This window comes from Ictalurus furcatus, chromosome 10 (genome assembly GCF_023375685.1).
Source record: "Ictalurus furcatus strain D&B chromosome 10, Billie_1.0, whole genome shotgun sequence".
Lineage (NCBI taxonomy): Eukaryota > Metazoa > Chordata > Actinopteri > Siluriformes > Ictaluridae > Ictalurus > Ictalurus furcatus.
Genome location: NC_071264.1, coordinates 3559584 through 3577640, shown reverse-complemented (window position 1 = coordinate 3577640; position 18057 = coordinate 3559584). Strand labels below are relative to the sequence as shown.

General features: G+C 38.0%; 2 protein-coding genes across 5 annotated transcripts in view; both read left to right on the top strand.

Moving 5' to 3' along the window:
* Positions 1–5111, top strand: part of dot1l (DOT1-like histone H3K79 methyltransferase) — a 35165-nt gene extending 30054 nt beyond the window's left edge. For 2 of the 4 annotated variants that reach the window (XM_053634429.1, XM_053634431.1), the window contains one exon: positions 738–5111. In XM_053634429.1, coding sequence (XP_053490404.1) covers positions 738–1237 — 500 coding nt within the window. In that variant the 3' untranslated portion in view covers positions 1238–5111. The remainder of the gene's footprint in view (positions 1–737) is intronic. The other 2 variants (XR_008386902.1, XM_053634430.1) reach the window with 2 other exon arrangements.
* Positions 5112–10860: 5749 nt separating this feature from the next.
* On the top strand, positions 10861–14344 carry amh (anti-Mullerian hormone). The gene is made up of 7 exons (XM_053634438.1): positions 10861–11309; positions 11517–11831; positions 11938–12116; positions 12237–12342; positions 12430–12562; positions 12679–13079; positions 13194–14344. Exons 1-7 carry the CDS (start codon positions 11195–11197, stop codon positions 13613–13615), a joined length of 1671 nt encoding a protein of 556 aa, XP_053490413.1. The 5' UTR covers positions 10861–11194; the 3' UTR covers positions 13616–14344.
* Positions 14345–18057: the final 3713 nt, after the last annotated feature.

The window sequence follows — 18057 nt, the reverse complement described above, 5'->3', positions numbered from 1 at the left end:
GCTGTCAGGTAAGTGAAAGACGAGCAGTACTGTCCTTTCTGCCTTCTCGCCCCTTGCTTTCTGTGCCGGTGAGCTGTTAGCACGTTGTGTTTAAAGTGACACACCCTCAGAAAACCACGACAAAAATCACAGCAGATGTGTTAAATACAATAGCCTTACGTTTCAGAAATAGTGTAATTGAAAGTAGTTCAGGTACTAAAACATTGATTGAAACTGATGTAAGAGGTTTGATCATTTTTTTTTTCTTTTTTTTTTGTGAGTTCTGGACTTTCAAGTGACCTTCACTTTTCTTTGGGTGTTTGTCATGTCTGCATGGCTTGTTTTTGGTTTGAGACATTCCTCTGGCAGCCCAGCTCTTTAACTTATTGCATTCAAAGGCACATGCAATTCTGTCTTTGAAACCAGGCCGTTTTAGGTCAAGTTTTGAAATGTGTTAAAGATGACCGATCAATCCATGTCAGTACCAGAGTTGGGTCAGCAGTGTTATGCCTCATTGCTTTGAGCGTGTTTTAACTTGCTTGCTGCTTATGCACAACCTGGCTGATTACCTGTCTCTGACCCCAACCCACTCCCCCATCCCATCTTTTTGTCCACCCAATCTCTCTCTCTCTCTCTCTCTCTCTCTCTCTCTCTCTCTCTCTCTCTCTCTCTCTCTCTCTCTCACATTCTCCCTCTCTCACAATCACCCTCTGCTTCCATCTTTCTCTCCCTCTATGTCTCTTGACACTTTGCCACAGGGATTTTTCACCACATGACGCCTTCAGTGTCCTCTCAACAGTCTGCGCCCCCCAGTTCCCAGCACAGCCACTCTTCCTCGCAGCAGAGGAATCTGGACTCCAAAGCCGGGGCCTTGTTCCTGGCCCAATATGGCCGCACGCAGACTGTCCTGCACGCACCTTCCCCTCCCGCACTTTCGCTACCTCCCCCTCCTCCCCTTCTCTACACTTCCTCCTCCTCCTCCGCTCCTCTCCAGCCTTCCCCGCCATGCTCGGAGAGGAAGCAATCTGTTTCCCTCCAAACACTACATGTTCCCCCTGCCTCCTCTTCATCCCCCACTCCTGCTCCTGTCACTTGTATATCAACCACTCCTGCTGCCTCCTCTTTGTCGCGCCCCTTTACACTGCCCTACCTGCCTTCTTCAAGCAGCAGCAGCAGCAGCGGAGGCAGCAGCAGTGGGTTGGTGAGCTCCTGGAGAACTCTGGGTATGCAGGTTCCCTATGCTGCTCGGCCCAGATAGCGGTGCCATGAGCAGAAACCGGGAGGGAGGGAGGGAAGGCAGAACTTTGGGGTAATTTATTATTAGGAGCTGCTGTATGGTACCTGCCAAGCTTGTGCCTCAGTCTGAACAAGGTATGTGCTTTGCTTTTGTGTGTTCAAGCTGCTCATCAGATATTTGCATGTTCCTGCTGTATGCATGTGTGTAATAGCATGTTCATTTATTAGTGAGTACCTTCTCATGTGCCATTTATCATTACAGGTAACTGAAGCAATCTACCTCAACCCAGTGCAATCTATGCAATGGACAGGTGTAGACCAATGGGCTCTTCCTCACTGGTGCTCCGATTTTCGCTAAAGCCACCCGAATGTGTCAGAACTTGACACCAGTGCATCTGAATACACATGCAGAAACACATGCATGTATACACACGAACAGGTCAGGACCACTCATAAACTTGTGCTCTTGTCTGGTTAAAGTTGTAAAAGGAGGCACTAACAAATAAATATCCCATAATTAATTAACTGTGTATTTAAACAATGCCTCTAAATTCTAAACATCAGTGATGATTTTTGTGCAAAATTTGGGATCTGAAAGGAAAAAAAAAAAAAGAAGATTTATTACCTTTGTTTGTTTGTTTGTTTGTTTGTTTGGTTTTTGGGTTGTTTTTTTTTTTTTTTTTTTTTGAAGTCCAGTAAAACAAGGCATCAGCTGAGCGAGAACCTAAATTATTGAACATTCGCTCGATGCTGAAGCTCAGCACTGTGTTAGCCTTTAACATTGCCTGGAATACTACAACACCTTCTTTAGAGGTAAATGTGGGAATATAGACTTGAACATGGAAATGGGATTGCAAAAAAGTTACACTTCCTTAAAGGCATCATGAATCATTCTGACTTAAATTATTTGAAACTGAAGCATTTGTTGCATACATACCTATATATTCCTTTACATTTACACTGGATAGAAGACTTCACTACAAACAACTTGCCTGATAATTGAGTAAACTCAATTACTTTGTTGTTTTAGGTTACGTACATTCGATTTTTTTTTTTTTATATATTATATATATAATATGAAAATTCTCTTAACTCATTAACACACACAGTGGCTGAAGCACAAAATTCATATTATTATTATTATTAAACGTATTACCAAGAGCCTGTGTGTGGAAAATATCAAATAAAATTTGGCTTTTAAAGAGAAACATTAATGTAAAATATGCTATATCTTTTTGTTTTTTTTTTAATAATTATTTAAGATTTTTCTAAATGATGCCTACACATGTAAAGTTGGAGCTCAGCGTTGGACATGATTTAATCAATTCAGGTGAATTTTTTTTTTTTTTTTTCCAAGACAAATAAAGATTAGTGGTGCTGATAACACTTCTGCTCAGAAAGGTGCTAGTATCTGCTTTTGAATGATGCACACCATTAACGTTGTGGTGCTCTCTGCAAGTAGGAAAAACACGCATGATTGGGGGAAAAAAATCTTCAAACACTGGTAAAATATAACATGGCAAAAAAAAAAAAAAAATCTACTGTGCAACTGCAGCTTGGGGTTTTTTTGTTGTTTTTTTTTTTTTAAATAATTAAGACGTTTTTGTACTGTGAATGGAAGTAACTCTCAATGTGTAATTGTATATAATTTCGAATATTTATCATTTCTGTTGTGATTGTTTTGTTCATTTTGTGTTAACGTACTGCATAATTAGTGCAACTTGTGTGTACATGACTTATAAAAAAAAAAAAAAAAAAAAAAAACATGGTGCTACAATCTTAACTCTGGACTGTGCCTATTTATATTAAGAACATCAAATAAGAGACCGATTCTGGGTGCTTCTGTTGACAGGGACCTCGCATTATGTAGCACCAAGTGGAAAGCAATCAGACGCTGCATAGAACCGAAGCGTTTTTAACTGAATTCTTACTTGATCTAGACTTTAAAGTGGGGATCTGTCTCCACTGGTGCTGGCATTTGGCGCTCTCGCAGCCAAAGCCTTCTGTCCACCCTGTTTTGGGTGCTAAGAGCTTTTCCGCAGGGTGAAAAATCATCTTTCTTAGGCACACCGTATGCTAGGGGTGGGCGATATGACCAAAACGTATCATGATTCTCAAAAGTATTTCTACAATACACGATATACAGCAAGTGGATAAGCATTTTTTGTGTGTTATTTAAAACGGGGCATGCATATCCACTTCAGCTTTACACACAATGTCTTTTGTCTTTTATACCTATAAATATGAACAAAAGAAGCATGTATTCATAAGCATAAACAAAGAAATATGTTTAGAAATTAAACTGATAGGCTGAAAAATATTTGGGCACTTCAAATTACCAACATTAATACTTGTTTAAGTAAGAAATCATTTGCTTTTTGCAGAATTGTGGTTAAATTTTGGCGCATTCCTTTTGGCAAATTGTCTTCAGTTCCCCAAGGTTACAAGTTGTCCTCCAATGGACTCGCATTTTCATAATACTCCATAAAGGTTCAGTGGCATTCAAGTCAGTACACCACTTGATTGATTTAAAATAGAGCAAATTTCCACAATTCCTCAGAAAATTGTGGCAGTTTTATCATGATCTCGATATTACATAATCATATTGCCCAGTCCTACTTTAAGTGTGCAGAGACTGTTATTGGTGCTGTGGGAACACTCAAATCCAACTTTTGTTTTTGTGAATCTGTTTCTGCTTAGTCCATACGAAAACGAGCACCTATCCCAGGACACTGTAGCAGCTCTCTTAACATTCCAGAGTGTGAGCCTGTCGTCTGATGTGAGGGATGGGAGAATCAGAAATTTAAAATCTAGTATATTTAGAAAAGGGGTTGGAGAAAACGTTGTTAGCCAAATTTGAGGCTGACAAACGAGAGCTGGTTCGTAAAGCTACTTTTGTGTTTTCGCCCGAACTTTATTCTCACGGTGATGTTGAATAGACTACAGCGTGTTATTAATTAGAAGTGCATAATGATGTTATTTTCTCTGTGAAGTGAGGACATTGTGTACAACAGCCAGAAAATATAGTAGGATGTTACAAGCACTGTCTATATATTATGTAGTCATTGTTAAAGTTAGCTGTACCAGTTGCCTGTTTGTGTTTATTGATCGTGCTTTTATTAAGATTTAAGCTCCTGATAGTTTGAATAGAATTTAGACCAGTGAATAATGGTGCTCTCCTACACTTTAAACAAGGAAGGTGCAGCTATACATTTCTAAGTACAGACGAGATGAATAAACTCCCATACAAGGTTTACTCATTGTGCTTTCTGTGATGTTTGACCGTATTCATTTACAGCTTTGAGAGTGAAAAGACATTTAAATTCTCTAAAGCCTCATGTGTGGAAGTTCTTGTGTAATTCTTATTAACGCGACAATAGAATAGGGTAGTATATATTTACTCAGGTACATGCAAGATTAGAATTGTACATTTCAAGGCAACTTCAGTTGGCACCTGTTTGTAATGTTGATATAAACTGTAAAGATCTGTAGTCTCAGGAAGATGCCTTACTGGGGTTTTTTTTTTTTTTCCTCAAATATAAAGGGAAGAATAATAAACATTGCCCATCTTCTCAGTGGGTTTAGAGAATCAATGTTCTTTTCTTGCGTTCTTTATAGATCATGAGGATTTCTCCCCTTTTCTAATGTCTGCCAGCTTTCTCCAGCCACGTTGTGTGCGTTCTGTACCTGCATTTTCTCTTCACACTAAGTTATAAAGATGAACGTAGTTATATGTAAAATAATAAGAGTATCTTTGTTGCATTGCTGTCACATTAATTGACCAAACTTCCACTCTCCCCATAGAACAGTATAGGATGATGGTGCAATAAGTCTTCACCAATGTTCTAATTGCTGTTGTTGGTGCTGGTTCTATTGCTTAATGAAGTGTTTCTAATAAATAAAAACAACCTTGTTTGCCTTGATTTGCTTGTGTGTCAGTTCATTATTCAGTTTGCCAGGTTTGGTGCTGAAATTAACATCGTTCTTCCATGTGCCTCATTTTACAGCATACACTTTGGTAGCTATTGGCACTTTGTGTGTTGGAGGTTAAATTGTATGACCGCTTGTTTGCAGGAAATGTCACCATGTGAGTGTTGATGGAGAAGAAGAGATGTCACGTTAAGCATGGATTGCCTGTTTTGTATTGCCACTGCACAGCAGTACATACGGTTCATATCTCATCACAGCCTTGGCCAAAACATAATGAAATTAAATGTTTCTACATTTAAAAAAAAATAAAATACCGTAAACAGAAATAAATGAAATAAAGTCGATATTTGGTGTGATGACCCTTTGCTTTAAATTGTTTCTTAGTAGTCTCGGGTACATTGAGTGCCGTTTTATAAGGAAATGAGCTGTAAGTGTTACTGAGCATCTTGCAGAACCAGACACGGGTCTTCCGGAGACTTTGACTGTCGCACTCGCTTCTTATTTTTGCAGCATTTTAATCCTTTATTTTACCAGGATAGTCCCACTGAGAGATAAAATCTCTTCTTCCAGGGAGTCCTGGCCAAAATGGTGACACAAATAGTTTCACATAAAACAAAACAATTTAAAAAAATACATCAAATTCAACACACAAAACAAATAAATAAAACACAAATAAAATTATATCCAACTCTGGTATGACCGCAGCTCAAAGATTAATTAAATCAAGTACATGTTTCCTTCAGGTTACAGGTCTGTAAAAGATTGATTGATTGATTGATTGATTGATTTTTAAAGAGTGTTTCCAGCATTATAATACTCTGTATCTCATTCCATAACCAGGGGCCATAAAAGAAGAAGGCAGCTTTACCACGTTCTGAATATACCCTAGGAACATTTATTATATATTATATACAAGAATTCTAGTAAGTAGATCTAGTGCTATAGTTACAGGTGTGATGAGATAAAAGACTGCAGATATAAGTAGGTAATTTATCTAACAATGCCTTAGCAGTAGACAACAGCATGTGTCTTTTTCTCCTTTGATACAATGAGGACCAGCCAACAGATTCATACAAGGTACGGTGAGGAGTGTGTGAGGAGGCGCCTGCTATAAAGCGTAATGCAGATGCAGTCACATGCATATCAATCATATCACTGTAATCCAACACTGAAAGGAAAGAGCTTTGTACAAAAAAGGAAAATACAATTGTTTCCGGCTTCAAAAGAAAAACATTTCTTTCAACAAGAAAGGAAGCCTAATTTTGTTTAAGCTTATTTTTCTTTTTTCTTTTAGTAAAAGATTTTCAATATGTATGTTAAAACCTAATTTTTCATCAAGCCATCTGCCTAAATATTTATAACAATTCACTCTTTCTGTACAAACCCCTTCTGAAATTAAAATATGTGGAAAAACTACTTTAGTGCCACAACGAGTGAAGAGCATATATTTGTTTTTGGTTTTTTAGAGTTTAAGACCAGTTTTAATTTTGACAATGAAAGTTCAATGACGAGACGGAATCCTGCAGAAGCTCAGCGTCTTGATTCAGTGGGTGTGACTGTGTAAATAACTGTGTCATCAGCGTATACGTGTACTCTAGCTGAATTCATCCCTTGACAAATATCATTTATATCAGTTGAAAATAAAATTGGGGCTAGAACAGATCCCTGTGGAACACCTTTATTAACTGTTAATCCTGTTGACATGGAATCTTCCACTGAGACACACTGGGCTCTTTCTGATAAATAATTATTGAACCAATTTAGAGCCATTTCACTAAAGCCTAAACAACAAAGTCTCTGCAGCAAGAGTTTGTGATCTACGGAATCAAATGCTTTATTTGTTTACACAGGTCAACAAATAAAGCTGCATGATGCTGACTTCTATCTAAATTTTCTATAATAATGAGACTTTATTGGTCACATATACGTTACAGCAGAGTGAAATTCTTTTTTTCTTCACATACCCCAGGATGTTAGGAAGTTGGGGTCAGAGCGCAGGGTCAGCCATGATACAGCGCCCCCTGGAGCAGAGAGGGTTAAGGGCCTTGCTCAAGGGCCCAACAGTGGCAGCTTGGCAGTGCTGGGGCTTTAACCCTTGACCTTCTGAACAGTAACAAAGAGCCTTAACCGCCAAGCCACCACTGCCCCCAGTGTCATTTGTAACTAGCATGGCTGCTGTTATAGTACTGTGACCGGCTCTAAAGCCTGACTGAAATTCATTTAGAATGTTATTTTCAGTTAAAAACTCTTTTATTTGGTCTTTTACAAAAGACTCAAGTACTTTTGTCATCCCCGACAGTCTTGAAATGGGATGATCGAAGTCAAAGGGGTCTCGAACTTTTAGAAAAGGGACAACCATAGCTGATTACTATGCACGAGGAATGACATTTGAAGTTAGACTCAAATTAAAAATAGAAGTGATCATCTGAGTAGGACAACATGAAAGGCTTCCACAATTCCTTTTATCTTATGTCCCTCAAAGTGCTAAAATACGAAATTGAACCGGCAGAAATAAAATGACTATTAAAGGCATTCACAACTTATAAATAATCAGGCAGACTGGTGGAGGTTTGTTTTTTTTTGTTTTTTTGACCAAAACATGATTTGGCCAATTTCCAGGCCAATTTTCCAATTTCAACTTAGACGGATCATTCAAATTTTCATTTATCATATTTAAGTAATAGTCACATTTAAAATTTATCAATTTTGTACAATTATTTCTTAATGTGTCCAGTCCACATGATTATTTGTTTTCTTTGCATTAGCACATGCAGCATCTCTTTTTTTTTAAAAAAAGGAGAAGAGATTGACTCATTAAACCAAGGATTATCTATACCTCATACCCTGTATCTTTTAAAAAGGTGCATGTTAATTACATATAGTCGACAACTTAGTGGTTAGCATGTTCGCCGCACACCTCTGGGGTCGGGGGTTCGATTCCCACCCTGTGTGTGTGGAGTTTGCATGTTCTCCCCGTGCTGCGGGGGTTTCCTCCGGGTACTCCGGTTTCCTCCCCCAGTCCAAAGACATGCATGGTAGGCTGATTGGCATGTCCGTAGTGTATGAATGGGTGTGTGAGTGTGTATGTGAGTGTGCCCTGTGATGGATTGGCACCCTGTCCAGGGTGTACCCCGCCTTGTGCCCGATGCTCCCTGGGATAGGCTCCAGGTTCCCGGCGACCCTGAAGGAAGGATAAGCGGTATAGATGGATGGATGGACTGTTATAAATATCTTGCAAAAAAAAAAAAGCTTGTTCATTAAAATATTTAAACTGTTTCAAAATAAAGTGTGGTCTACTCTTTGGAGTCTTACAATTTCTCACACAAACTATTGCACAGTGATCACTAACATCATTAAAAAACACTCCAACCACAGAGAACCTTCGAGGTGCGTTAGTTAGAACGACATCAAAGTAGCGTGGATTTAACCGGATCTTTTTTATTTAACCGGGTAGGGGAATTTATCAGTTGCACCAGATGAAGAGAATCGCAAATATCCTTCAGTGGGTCCGACAGTTGTGATAACCAATCCCAGTTTAAATCTGAAAGTAGAACCAACTCTGAGTTAGTCCAATAAGTGAAATAATAGCTTCACTTGAAGCTGAACATGGACGATAACATCCGACCACAATTATATCAGGACCATTTAAAAAGAGTCGTTTAAAACAGTTTGGTTTGCTGATGGACTGAACACAAGTGAAGTTTAGTTTAGATTTAATATAAACTGCAATACAGCCGCCTTTCTTTGTGCGGTCAGATCTAAAAACATTATATCCCTTGATGTGTATCATGGAATTTGTGATTGATTTACTTAACCTTGTCTCAGAGAGGACCTTAATGTCAGAGTTCGTTGAGTCAGCCCGTATTCTTATTAGGTCCATTTAATTTACCAGACTGCGTACCTTAAGATGAAAAATCCACAAACTGTTACTAGTTTTAAACTCATCAGTAGTTTGAAGCTGCGCCAACTCTGGGCCTGGATTAGGATGGATGTTGCCCGATATGTTGCCCAGTTTCTCATCGCTGAACCGGTTGTCGAACCGTCGCTACAGATGGATGTCACATAAGGAGACAACTTTCCATTTCCCAAGGCCCACAGGCAGCGCAAACCTCTCGGTTCATCTCTCAGAAGGAAGAGCGCCCGAAAAACTCCCTGGTCATCACTGTAGACCCTCCATCGAGCAGCTCCAGGGAACTCACAGTGCCTGGAATAATCCAGCACACCAACCACAGGGATCCACAGCACCAGGCAGTCAAACAGGTAAAAGAGTAGAGAATATGCCCATATTTTGGCAGTGGATTTAGGTTAAAAGGCTATAGAAAGCTAACACGAGTCTTTAAGCAGTCATAAAATAGTCTTTGATATCCTTTTAAACTGAGAAAAAACTAACAAACTGAAAAAACTGGTAAAAAGAGACAAACCATGAGACAAACAACCACGCAATACACCACACCCAAGCCTTCATCGTGTTTTTTATCTGAAAAATGGTCTCTTACGTAATATTCTGCTTTCTTTAATGACATATAAACATTTTTCTCTAATATTTCATTTTGTGCTGGAAAACTAATGTTTTGGGGTCTAAAATGATTATGGACTGCCTCGATAATGTAGAAGTCATAAAATAAAAATCTATAACAAAGTTCGTACTAAAAAAAATTAAAAATAAGGTGCCTAAGACTTTTGCACAGTATTGTACATATATGTTAAATTCTTTCCCCTGGGGGGAATGAGATTATCCTCGATTCGACTTTGTCTCATTCCTTCAGGCTTGCCAGAACAAAGACCTTGAAAAGCTTCAAAACATTTGCAGCTGTGTGTGTTCTGCTGTCTATGTTGTCCAGACATACTGAGGCATATCTCAGTTTCTAAGTCATCCTGTTGACAACTGGGGCAAAGTCTATTTCTTAACAGAACTAACGTACTGGATTCACCTGCTTTACCTGTGATTGGTAGTGAGTATGTTGTAATGAAATGCATTATTATTAAGGGGGCCAAGCACCAAATATACATAGGCACTCTACTGTAATTGTATGTTTTCTTCTTCTTGAAGAACTTTATACACTTTTAATGAAATTTGGCAGTGTGATTGAGGATAATCTCAGTTACCTTCAGAGCAATTTGGGCAAACGTTTACCATAACTCTATAACACAATGTAGTAGAAATGCAATTCCACGTTCCTCTGATTCTGTGGGTCAAACCAAGTTCAGTGTAAATAATGTTGATATTCAATATATCTGTCATATTGGATATTCCACTTTTATTTATTTTTTATTGCAGTTTTACATTTTGGATATGCTGGATGGTTATCCATAACATGCTAATGAATTTGACTGAAAAGATGACAAACAGGAGGTGAGGACGTGGATATCAGAGATCATGTGATGTATTTAGACCAAACTCTAGGGAGCTCTGTAATTTACAAATGAAGTGAGGAAGTAAATATCTCAGCCACAACTTCACATATTGCCATCAAATTTAGGGACAAGTGCTTGACCCCTCTATTATTATTGTTGTTGTTGTTGTTGTTCAAATAGACCGGGAAGATTTGTTCAGGTACATATATGTTCAAAATGCATCTCTCTCAATATATATTTTTGTACATTTACTACATCTTGGAATCCAGTATGTTTTATGATGTTTATGTGAGAAATGACATGAACAGCTGCATATAAAGCATGAACAAAGATCTGTTGTTTATTATTATTTTTGGGAATGCCCTAATCTTTGTTGTCACCTCAAGCTGTCAACGTTTGACGTATTACACCCGGTGTCAGCACAGTAATACATTGTCTGTCTGACTTGCTTTATCTTTCTGTGGTAGGCTATTATAGTGTTTATCCACATTCACACCGTCTGCTAGACCCCCATTAATAAAACAGGAGGCACACATTAAAATCCCTCCATTCAAGGACATGGTACTGTGAAGCTATTTTGGCAGCCTGTTTCCTTCAGGAATGCAGAAGTTGTGTATAAAACTTGTTTCCATTGTTGAACCTCTCCCAAACAAGGATTTGACACCGTTGTGACTGAAAGGAAACCGGTGTGAAGATGTGCATTTGGCCATTGTTGCTTCTGCCACTAACAGTGGTCACAGGACCACTTGGTCATGCAGAAACAGAGCTTAACCCAAGCAAGGACTTCATGCCAATCCAGTCACAGTCAGGTCAGTCACCTCCACAATTCTTATGTCTTCTGTTTTCTTCAGATTACTATAGGTGAAATCTAGCATATAGCAAAGCCTGGCTGAAATTCTGACTTTTGACTGGAGTGGCAGTTTGCACTGCTGTAGGAGTATTTTATTAAAAAAAATTAGCTGACTATGTGCAGTATCTCTAGCACTCTCACTAACGTTTTGTGGACCTGTTTACAGAACAAAACATAAGTGAAAGCGAAAAGCATGTGCCCTCTGGAGGACCAGCCAGTTGCAGGCATTCTCTCTTGAAGAATCTTTTGGAGGACATGCCATGTGCCGAGGAGAAGCAGCAGCAATCTGAAGCATTACGTGAAGTCCTCCTTGCCTTGCAAAAAGTCTGGAGTAAGGACGGTGAGCTGGTGAAGCAGGAATTAACTCAGTTTGGATTTTGTTCACATTACGATGGTGTGCAATATTCCCAGTTTTCGTCACTAATAATGCAGATCGTGCAGAAAGAGCAGAATGGACCAGAATTTTTGCACAGCATGAAAGGTACCAGTGCTCTAATTTAATACTCCTGTGGATATACATCTGGTCAAAGACAGTGGTATAGGATTGTGTTTTCACCTCTCCTTGTTTGTAAAATTCTTTTTTTAAGAACATTGGGATGTTGAAGAGGACGGGACTTTCACCTTGACCCTACACTTTGCAAAGCCTGGGAAATGTTATCTACAAACTACAATGGCTTCCATGATGCTCCTGTTTTTCACTGACTCTTGCAACACAGATGGGTTGAAGATAAAATTCAGTAGTGATGTCCTTCAGCCAAACGACCAGGTGGTAGTCCTAGTAGTAATAAGTAGTAGAATAATAAAATAATAATAGTTTACTGATCATAACTGCATTGTTGTGATGTTTTGTGTTGACAGTTGCTTCCCTTGTTTTATTTTGTGCCAGATTCTGTGTGTTTCTCAGGCAACACACCTTCTGGTTCTTACAGGAGTTCAGACAGAGAGCTTCAGTCAGGAGAATATAAAACTGAGGATGGACGTTCAGCATGACAGTGGTGATGTCATATTTTCTGGGATTAATATTATAACTGGGGCTATTTACGAAGGGCAGTGTATGTAAATGTTTGTACTATTTTTAGGGAAGAAAATAGGTTTGTCTGAATTTCAGGCCATCATGAATCGGAGGAACACCAGGTCCAAGAAAACACAGAGTCCAGTGATTCTTTTGTTTCCCAAGAAATCTGACAGTGAAAGTGTACCTCATTCAAATGGGTATGTTCCTAAGCAATCCCTATTCACATGTCACAGCTATGAAACATACATTTTGCATCTCTTTCATTCAAGCATTCCTTTGACAGACTCTGACTTAGCCCTCTGCCCTCTTCCAGAACATTTCTCTTCTTGTGTGAACTTCAGAAGTTCTTAAATGAAGTCTGTCCTCGAGGAAGTCCACTACTTGCACAAGATGAGGTCAGGACAGTCAGCCCCAGCGTGCTTCACTCTCTGCCCCCTTTAACCCTTGGAGTGTCTTCAAGCGAGTCTCTTCTTCTTGAGCTGGTCAATTCCTCAGGCCCAACTGCGTTCTTCTTCCCCCGCCAAAGCTTGGGACTGAGGACCCACCGAGTGGAGCTGGCCCTAAAGCCATCACTGCTCTCTGTGTTGAAATTAAAACTAGAAGAGGCTTTAGCCCAAGTGCAGATGGAGGAAGTTGGACGTGGTGCGATAGATAAGCTGCAGATTCTCAGTGTTCTCAGTGCACTTCCTGAAGATGGACAGGAGCTGGAAACAGGTGATCAGTTTACGGTTGTTGCTGTCTGTAAGTCACTGTAAATGTCCATTTTAAAAACAAGAAGATTGTCATTGTGGTTAGTTGCTAAGACATAATTTTATCTCATCTACACAGGTTTGGGGAACCAAAGTGAGGTCCAGTACAGAGCCCTCTTACTGCTGAAGGCCTTACAGGCTGTGCTAGGTGCTTGGGCAGTAGAAAGAGCGCAGAGGGCAGTCCGAGCTGGTCAGGAAGGACCCCCAAGACCGAGTCAGTGTCATCTCGAGAGTTTCACTGTGTCTCTGGAGAAGTACCTGTTGGAACCTGCCACGGCCAACATTAACAACTGTGAAGGAGCATGTGGATTCCCCCTGATCAACGGTAACAACCATGCCATCCTATTGAACAGTCACTTCCAGAGTGGACAACCTCTAAATCGCACGCTCTGCTGTGTGCCTGTGGCATATGACGACCTATGTGTGATTGAGCTGTACAGTGATTCCACCACCATTTCTTACAAGACCAACATGGTAGCCAAGGAGTGTGGATGTCGCTGATAATATCAGCACTGATACACACACACACGCGCGCGTGTATTACATTATATATATTACATTATATATCATAAAGATGCCTCACGCATTACCTTATATTTCATTTATTTTTGCAATTGCACACATTTTTCTCAAAATACAAATTGCAGAACTGTAAGCTACTGCTATACTGTTAGACATGCAGAACATATCCAATCTGTCAATCAGGAGAAAATGTCAGAATCACAGCTGTGCAAAACCCATAGCTGTGACATTTACCTCTTCTGAAGGTAAAATATCATGTACGGATTCGCCCAGGTGTGTTTCTAGCACACACAGTTTCTGTTTTCTGGGTGATAATATATGATAATATAATGTATCATACGAGAGTAATATTGATGTAGAATTTTTCCAATGCAGACATTAGATGTACTCATTAGACATCGTATAAGACTTTTAACTAAACCATTTCAGCATGTATAATAAGTCAGCAAAAACAAAATCCTGATGCAACAACTATCCAAGGATACAATTAGCCACTGTAATATGTCAAATATATTCCAATGACATTAGGTATATAAATATGTCAAAGTGGGTCTTCCCTCTAATAAATGATTGATTGATTTATGTTCAAATTTAGTCACATCGGTGCTTGTGCATGCTACTTTTGAGTCAACTATATGATAAATAGCACCAAGATAACATGTATCTCATAGTCTCATTTGTTATGTATTTATTGGTTTTGTATATTTGAAGATATCAGCATTAAACAAATATATATATATATATATATATATATATATATATATATATATATATATATATATATATATATATATCTCACATGTTGTCCTTATTCAAATGTAATGATTACTCATTTATCTGACTGTTATCATATTTCTTGGTTTTGCTCTATGAATAACTTTTTTTAAGCTCCTGCTCCCCTCCAATTTTTCATTATGACTTCATTAACACATTTAATTCCTTTCTTTTAAGAGTCTCTCAGGAATCTCTCTCTTACGTACTTTGGGCATAGGCCTTTCTCCAGGTTGCATGGCTGCTCTATTTTTGCTAAACTGGTCAATTTCATCTTCTTCCCCCCAACTCCAAAATGCTAGACTGTCCCACCAAGATTCTTCAAACTGACAAGAAAGAAACAGAAAAATACAGAGGATTTATTACTATGAGCCTCTGAATTTAAAGTTACTGTTAGGCAGGAGAGTTTTATAATACCTCATCCTGGACATCCGCATCTTCTGCCACATCGAATAAAGGCTCCAATGTCTCTAAAAACACAAGTAATGAATATTTAAAAAAAAAAAAAAAAAATTTTAAGAACACTATGAAATCTTATATGCTGGAAGATCTGTAGAAAAGGTCTTGAACAGTACATATGAAAATCACTCACCTTGTATAATTTCAGCCCCAGAGCTGAGCACCACAATGGCCATTGCCACCAATATGCAGCGGTTCAGGCTGATTCCTTTCCATGGATTTTCCACCTCACTCAAAGACTTCACAGGGAGAATCCGCCTATATTTCTCTATGCAATGAAAAAAACTTTATGTACACTCACTGTCCACTTTATTAGAAACAACTGTACACCTGCACATTCATGGACTTTTCAGTCAATCAGCTGACATCAAATTTCAGAACGGGCAAAAAAAAATGTGATTATGCCAGATAACATAGTTTGAGTATTTCATCAACTGCTGATCATCTGGGATTTTCATGCACAACAGACATAAAAACATTCAGGGCACAAAGCTCACCCATACGGGACAGCTGAAGATTGGAAAACGACCAAAGGGATGTTTATCCGACCTTCAGCTGTCCGCAAACTGTAGCCCCGGATTCCTGTTCTTGGCTGACAGAAGTGGAACCTGATGTGGGCTTCCACAGGTGTAGCCCATCCATATCAAGCTTTGGTGTGTTGTGCATTCTGAGGTGCTTTTCGGCTCATCGTGGTCATAAAGAGTGTTTTTTTTTTAGTCTCCATAGACTTCCCATCAGCTCAAACCACTCTCACCTCTCTTATCAATCAGATGTTTCTAAGATGTTTCTGCCTGCAGAACTGACTTTTTATTTATTTATTTATTTATTTTACGTTTTTCGCTTCATACTGTGTAAACTCTAGAGACTGCTGTGTGTGAAAATCCCAGAAGATCAGCAGTTTCTGAAATATTCAAACCAGCCCGTCTGTTGCCAACAACCATGCCACGGTTAAAGTCACAGAGATCATAGTTTTCCACATTCTGATGTTTGATATGAACATTAACTGAAGCTCTTGACCTGTATCTGCATGTAATTACATGAATGCACAGTAGTGCAGGTGTTCCTGTTAAAGTGGCCAGTGAATAACTGTTGCATTCACACATAACATGGTTATGTTCCTAAATAGTGATATAATCCTTGGTTTAAAATGACTGTTTTTTTTTGTTGTTGTTGTTTTGTTTGGTGATTTGATTCATTACATTTAATTAACTGTTGAATTGAGCTGGAGGACAGACCTACTCAAGCTGTTTGTAGTGTTACTATTACAAGGATACAACTTTCACGTGTGATTTTTATACATTCACGATAAGCCTAACTACGTAAGCAATTTTTTCCTTCTGCTAATTTTCAATATTAAGTGCAATAAATGATTTCAAAGCAAAACCAACATCAGGAGAACAAATTAATAAATAATTCCAATGCTAACATTTAAAAAAAGTCAGAAGCTAGTCCTGGATTTCCACAGCAGAGAGGAGCTAAATCTGGTGTGCTGGGCTAATCGACTAATAACCAAAGCCGATTTAGTTGTTTTAGAAAAGTGAAAACACAACTCTCTGTAGTTTGGCACTTCTTAATTACAACAAGATGTTGTTTCGTATTCCTAGATGCCATCATTGTTCATCAATACATCAAATCAGCTGTACGAGACACATAACACTTTCAACACGGCTTAAAATAGAGTTTAGGTTGAACTGCTGAGAGCTAAAATGACATATCGAAATATATACATGCATAAACATGCATCTGTATATAAAAAAAAACAGAACGTAATTATCACTATGATATAGAAACGACTCCTTACATACCTGGCATGATTACATAAAGGGTGTGTATTGCAAACTTGGACTGTCACTGTCTCGTGTTCATCATGCTCATGCATTAGAAATGGGTCTTTGACTGACAGGCACAGCTGAAAGTAGATTATAAAAAATAAAAAAATCAAAGGCAGCAGGTCAAAGTAAAACATGGCTTGGCTGAGCAGAAATGGTTTCACTTTACTATTGAGATTTAAGTTTGTCCCATGTGCTTTTTTACCCTCCCCATAAGTACTTATACATTTTCACTTTAAAATCACACCATGTAAATAAATTTAAATTCTTATTTAAAATATAAGCTATAAACCCAGTTATCATCATGGTTCAGGTATTTTTATTTATTTATTTATTTATTTATTTATTTATTTATTTATTTATTTTTACAAGAGTTGGAATTGTCCTATAAATGTGCAGATTTTGACCTAGATTATATACTATGTATGTGTATGTTATTATTTTTTCATTAATCTGTTGTTTTGTTTGCTTTTTTTTTAAGGTGAATTCATTAATATTAGCAAACACTAGGTCTCTAGCAGTTACGGAGATGGAGTTCAACATTTGATTTTTTTTTTTTAACTCTTTGAGCCATTTTTTTATATATAGTGTTATAAATATTGTCAGTGTTATTATTATTATTATTATTATTATTATTATTATTATTATTATTATTTTAATCAGCTATCAACCAATTTTTTCCCTGAATTAACACATCCTTCTGCAGGAGTTTATTAGTAATGAATATAGTGTTTGAGTAGAGAAGGAGCCTGTGTGCAGATCTTCTACATAATACTATATAAAGTTTCATTAAAATGTGAAGAATGTGGCTTGTCAGGCATCTTAAAGCAGAGTAAACACCTTTGGTCTATACTATTGTGTTTTACTTCTTTTTAACATTGTTATACTTTTAGTACTATTGCATGCATTGTATGAAATGTTTATTTAGCTAAATATAATTTCTATAGCATTTCATATCTATGGAAGCTTGTTTACTCCAGCTATGAGAAAATAATATGCAGATTTCAGTAAAAAGTCGCAATTGTTAGTTAATATTATGCAATTACGAAGTCAAAACTCAAAATTGCATGAGCATTGTCAGTTTATATCACACAATTGTGAATTAATTTCTCACAATTATGGCATTGTATCTCAAAATTTTATCTCTCCTACCTCTTTCCAAGCCACACCAACACGGCAGGCATGATATCCTGTTCAGCCTAAGACATTCTCTCAGAGTGGCCAGTTCTCACTGACAACAATACTTTAGGTTCACTGTAAAACCGGATAAGTTCATTTAACTCAAAAAATTTGAGGAAAATAATTACCTCAAAAATTTTAAGTTGATAAATCAATTTCTTTAAGCTAAATACACTCAAATAA